Raw genomic sequence first — 4,413 nt, 5'->3', positions numbered from 1 at the left:
TGTCAGACTCAGGTGTGTCAGACTCAGGTGTGTTAGACTCAGGTGTGTCAGACTCAGGTGTGTGTCAGACTCAGGTGTGTTAGACTCAGGTGTGTTAGACTCAGGTGTGTTAGACTCAGGTGTGTTAGACTCAGGTGTGTCAGACTCAGGTGTGTGTTAGTCTCAGGTGTGTTAGACTCAGGTGTGTTAGACTCAGGTGTGTCAGACTCAGGTTTGTGTTAGACTCAGGTGTGTTAGACTCAGGTGTGTTAGACTCAGGTGTGTCAGACTCAGGTGTGTTAGACTCAGGTGTGTTAGACTCAGGTGTGTTAGACTCAGGTGTGTTAGACTCAGGTGTGTCAGACTCAGGTGTGTGTTAGACTCAGGTGTGTCAGACTCAGGTGTGTTAGACTCAGGTGTGTGTTAGACTCAGGTGTGTTAGTCTCAGGTGTGTCAGACTCAGGTGTGTTAGTCTCAGGTGTGTTAGTCTCAGGTGTGTTAGACTCAGGTGTGTCAGACTCAGGTGTGTTAGACTCAGGTGTGTTAGACTCAGGTGTGTCAGACTCAGGTGTGTTAGACTCAGGTGTGTCAGACTCAGGTGTGTTAGACTCAGGTGTGTCAGACTCAGGTGTCTTAGTCTCAGGTGTGTTAGACTCAGGTGTCTTAGTCTCAGTTGTGTTAGTCTCAGGTGTGTCAGACTCAGGTGTGTGTCAGACTCAGGTGTGTCAGACTCAGGTGTGTGTCAGACTCAGGTGTGTTAGACTCAGGTGTGTCAGACTCAGGTGTGTCAGACTCAGGTGTGACAGACTCAGGTGTGTCAGACTCAGGTGTGTTAGACTCAGGTGTGTTAGACTCAGGTGTGTCAGACTCAGGTGTGTGAGACTCAGGTGTGTTAGACTCAGGTGTGTCAGACTCAGGTGTGTTAGACTCAGGTGTGTTAGACTCAGGTGTGTTAGACTCAGGTGTGTTAGACTCAGGTGTGTGTTAGACTCAGGTGTGTTAGTCTCAGGTGTGTCAGACTCAGGTGTGTGTCAGACTCAGGTGTGTGTCAGACTCAGGTGTGTTAGACTCAGGTGTGTCAGAGTCAGGTGTGTTAGTCTCAGGTGTGTCAGACTCAGGTGTGTGTCAGACTCAGGTGTGTCAGACTCAGGTGTGTGTCAGACTCAGGTGTGTTAGACTCAGGTGTGTCAGACTCAGGTGTGTTAGACTCAGGTGTGTCAGACTCAGGTGTGTGTCAGACTCAGGTGTGTCAGACTCAGGTGTGTCAGACTCAGGTGTGTCAGACTCAGGTGTGTTAGTCTCAGGTGTGTCAGACTCAGGTGTGTGTTAGACTCAGGTGTGTGTTAGACTCAGGTGTGTTAGACTCAGGTGTGTCAGACTCAGGTGTGTCAGACTCAGGTGTGTCAGACTCAGGTGTGTCAGACTCAGGTGTGTTAGACTCAGGTGTCTTAGTCTCAGGTGTGTCAGACTCAGGTGTGTTAGACTCAGGTGTGTTAGTCTCAGGTGTGTGTCAGACTCAGGTGTGTCAGACTCAGGTGTGTTAGACTCAGGTGTGTCAGACTCAGGTGTGTGTCAGACTCAGGTGTGTTAGACTCAGGTGTGTTAGACTCAGGTGTGTTAGACTCAGGTGTGTTAGACTCAGGTGTGTCAGACTCAGGTGTGTCAGACTCAGGTGTGTGTTAGTCTCAGGTGTGTTAGACTCAGGTGTGTTAGACTCAGGTGTGTCAGACTCAGGTTTGTGTTAGACTCAGGTGTGTTAGACTCAGGTGTGTTAGACTCAGGTGTGTCAGACTCAGGTGTGTTAGACTCAGGTGTGTTAGACTCAGGTGTGTTAGACTCAGGTGTGTTAGACTCAGGTGTGTCAGACTCAGGTGTGTGTTAGACTCAGGTGTGTGTTAGACTCAGGTGTGTCAGACTCAGGTGTGTCAGACTCAGGTGTGTGTTAGACTCAGGTGTGTTAGACTCAGGTGTGTTAGACTCAGGTGTGTCAGACTCAGGTGTGTCAGACTCAGGTGTGTTAGACTCAGGTGTGTTAGACTCAGGTGTGTCAGACTCAGGTGTGTTAGACTCAGGTGTGTTAGACTCAGGTGTGTTAGGGGCCTGATGCTGAACACCTGACTGATCAAAGAGAGTTGATGCAGAAGCTGGTTTTTTAGGTTTGGTCGAGCCAGTTCAAACAGAAGCAGCCGGGCGGCGTCACTGTACACGCCTCAGGTGCTGAGTGTCAGAGGCCGCGGGTTAGAAACCGTGTTTGTATTCATAATGAAGGTAAGTACAGGTGCAACACTGGTATCAGCGCACAGCAGGGACGAGAACAGGAGAGAGAGGGAATGATGTTCGGACAAAAACAGAAGGAAAAAGATTAAACTTAGCGTTAAGATCATGAGCTAGAGTCCGTGTTTCCACACAGACGGGTGTGACACGCGTCAGACCTTCATTTAATATTTAAATAAAAACTTTAAACGTAGCTAACACCTGCTGTTTGCTCTCTGATGTTTGCACACAGTGACTCCCCTCCAGCATGTTTGGCATCCATACCTGACTGACCCCTGTCATGTCTGGGGGCTGGGGGTGGGGGTGGGGGGGTGGGGGGTGTTTCAGCCATAAAAGGAGCCTCCGTCCCGGCAGCGCTTCACTCTCCGCTCAGAGCCGACGACCAGCCGACCCTCAGCCATGACCTCCTTCTCCAACCGCAGCAGCTACATGTCCTCGTCCGTGAGGAGCTCCGCCATGATGGCGCCCTCCATGTCCTCCTCCTCCTCCTCCTCCTCCCAGCGGGTCAGCGGCATCAGGGCGGGCAGCGTGTACGGAGGAGCCGGAGGGTCTGGAGTCCGCGTCTCCAAGGCCTCCTTCTCCTCCTCCGCTAGTTCCGGCGGCGGTTTCAGCTTCTCCGGCGGCAGCGACATGCCCATCACGGAGAAGGCCACCATGCAGAACCTCAACGACCGCCTGGCCACCTACCTGGACAAGGTGCGCACCCTGGAGAAGGCCAACGCCGACCTGGAGCTGAAGATCAGGCAGTTCCTGGAGAGCAAAGCGATGCCGGAGGCGCACAACTTCACCGCCTTCCACATCCGCATCAAAGACCTGCAGGACCAGGTGAGGACGGAGAGACGTCACAGGGTTGATTATTCAGACGGGGTCACCCCATGTTCCCCGGTCGCAGGGGTTACGGTCAGGGTCAGGGGTTACTGTCAGGCTCAGGGTCAGGGGCTAAGGTCAGGGTCAGGGGTTACGGTCAGGGTCAGGGTTACGGTCAGGGTCAGGGTCAGGGTTACGGTCAGGGTCAGGGGTTACGGTCAGGGTCAGGGTTAGGGGTTACTGTCGGGGTCAGGGTCAGGGGTTACGGTCAGGGTCAGGGGTTACTGTCAGGGTCAGGGTCAGGGGTTACGGTCAGGGTCAGGGTCAGGGGTTACGGTCAGGGTCAGGGGTTACTGTCAGGCTCAGGGTCAGGGGCTACGGTCAGGGTCAGGGTTACGGTCAGGGTCAGGGTCAGGGGTTACGGTCAGGGTCAGGGTCAGGGGTTACCGTCAGGGTCAGGGTTAGGGTCAGGGTCAGGGTCAGGGTTAGGGGTTACGGTCAGGGTCAGGGTCCGGGTCAGGGTCAGGGGTTACGTTCAGGGTCAGGGTTAGGGGTTAGGGTCAGGGTCCGGGTCAGGGTTAGGGGTTACGGTCAGGGTTAGGGGTCAGCGTTAGGGGTTACGTCAGGGTTAGGGACTACGGTCAGGGTCAGGGGCTACGGTCAGGGTCAGGGTTAGGGACTACGGTCAGGGTCAGGGGCTACGGTCAGGGTCAGGGTTAGGGACTACGGTCAGGGTCAGGGGCTACGGTCAGGGTCAGGGGTTACGGTCAGGGTCAGGGGTCAGGGGTCAGGGTTAGGGTCAGGGATCAGGGGTCAGGGTCAGGGTCAGGGGTCAGGGGTCAGGGGGTAGTGTTGGGGTCTACATAGGCCCATTTGCCGGGGAATTCAATACAGATTGATGAAAAAATATCAGACCAGGGAACATGGGACCTGGGGAACATGGGACCTGGGGAACATGGGACCCGGGGAACATGGGACCTGGGGAACATGGGACCTGGGGAACAAAGGACCTGGGGAACATGGGACCTGGGGAACATGGGACCTGGGGAACATGGGACCTGGGGAACATGGGACCCGGGGAACATGGGACCTGGGGAACATGGGACCTGGGGAACAAAGGACCTGGGGAACAAAGGACCTGGGGAACATGGGACCCGGGGAACATGGGACCTGGGGAACATGGGACCTGGGGAACATGGGACCCGGGGAACATGGGACCTGGGGAACATGGGACCTGGGGAACAAAGGACCTGGGGAACATGGGACCTGGGGAACATGGGACCTGGGGAACATGGGACCCCGGGAACATGGGACCTGGGGAACATAGGACCTGGGGAACATGGGACCTGGGGA

At 54.9% G+C, this 4,413-nt stretch overlaps 1 protein-coding gene across 1 annotated transcript in view; it reads left to right on the top strand.

Annotated features, from left to right (window-relative positions):
- Window positions 1-2,652: 2,652 nt before the first annotated feature.
- Window positions 2,653-4,413, top strand: part of LOC310959721 (keratin, type I cytoskeletal 50 kDa-like) — a gene marked incomplete at both ends in the record, with an annotated part of 11,320 nt that continues 9,559 nt past the window's right edge. Inside the window, one exon of the mRNA XM_083931179.1 lies at window positions 2,653-3,078. Within this exon, the coding sequence (XP_083787305.1) occupies window positions 2,653-3,078 (426 nt within the window). The remainder of the gene's footprint in view (window positions 3,079-4,413) is intronic.

Source organism: Echiichthys vipera, assembly GCF_963691815.1.
Source record: "Echiichthys vipera genome assembly, chromosome: 17".
NCBI lineage: Eukaryota > Metazoa > Chordata > Actinopteri > Perciformes > Trachinidae > Echiichthys > Echiichthys vipera.
Note: the sequence above shows the minus strand (reverse complement) of the source record. Positions and strands in the feature narration are given on the sequence as shown.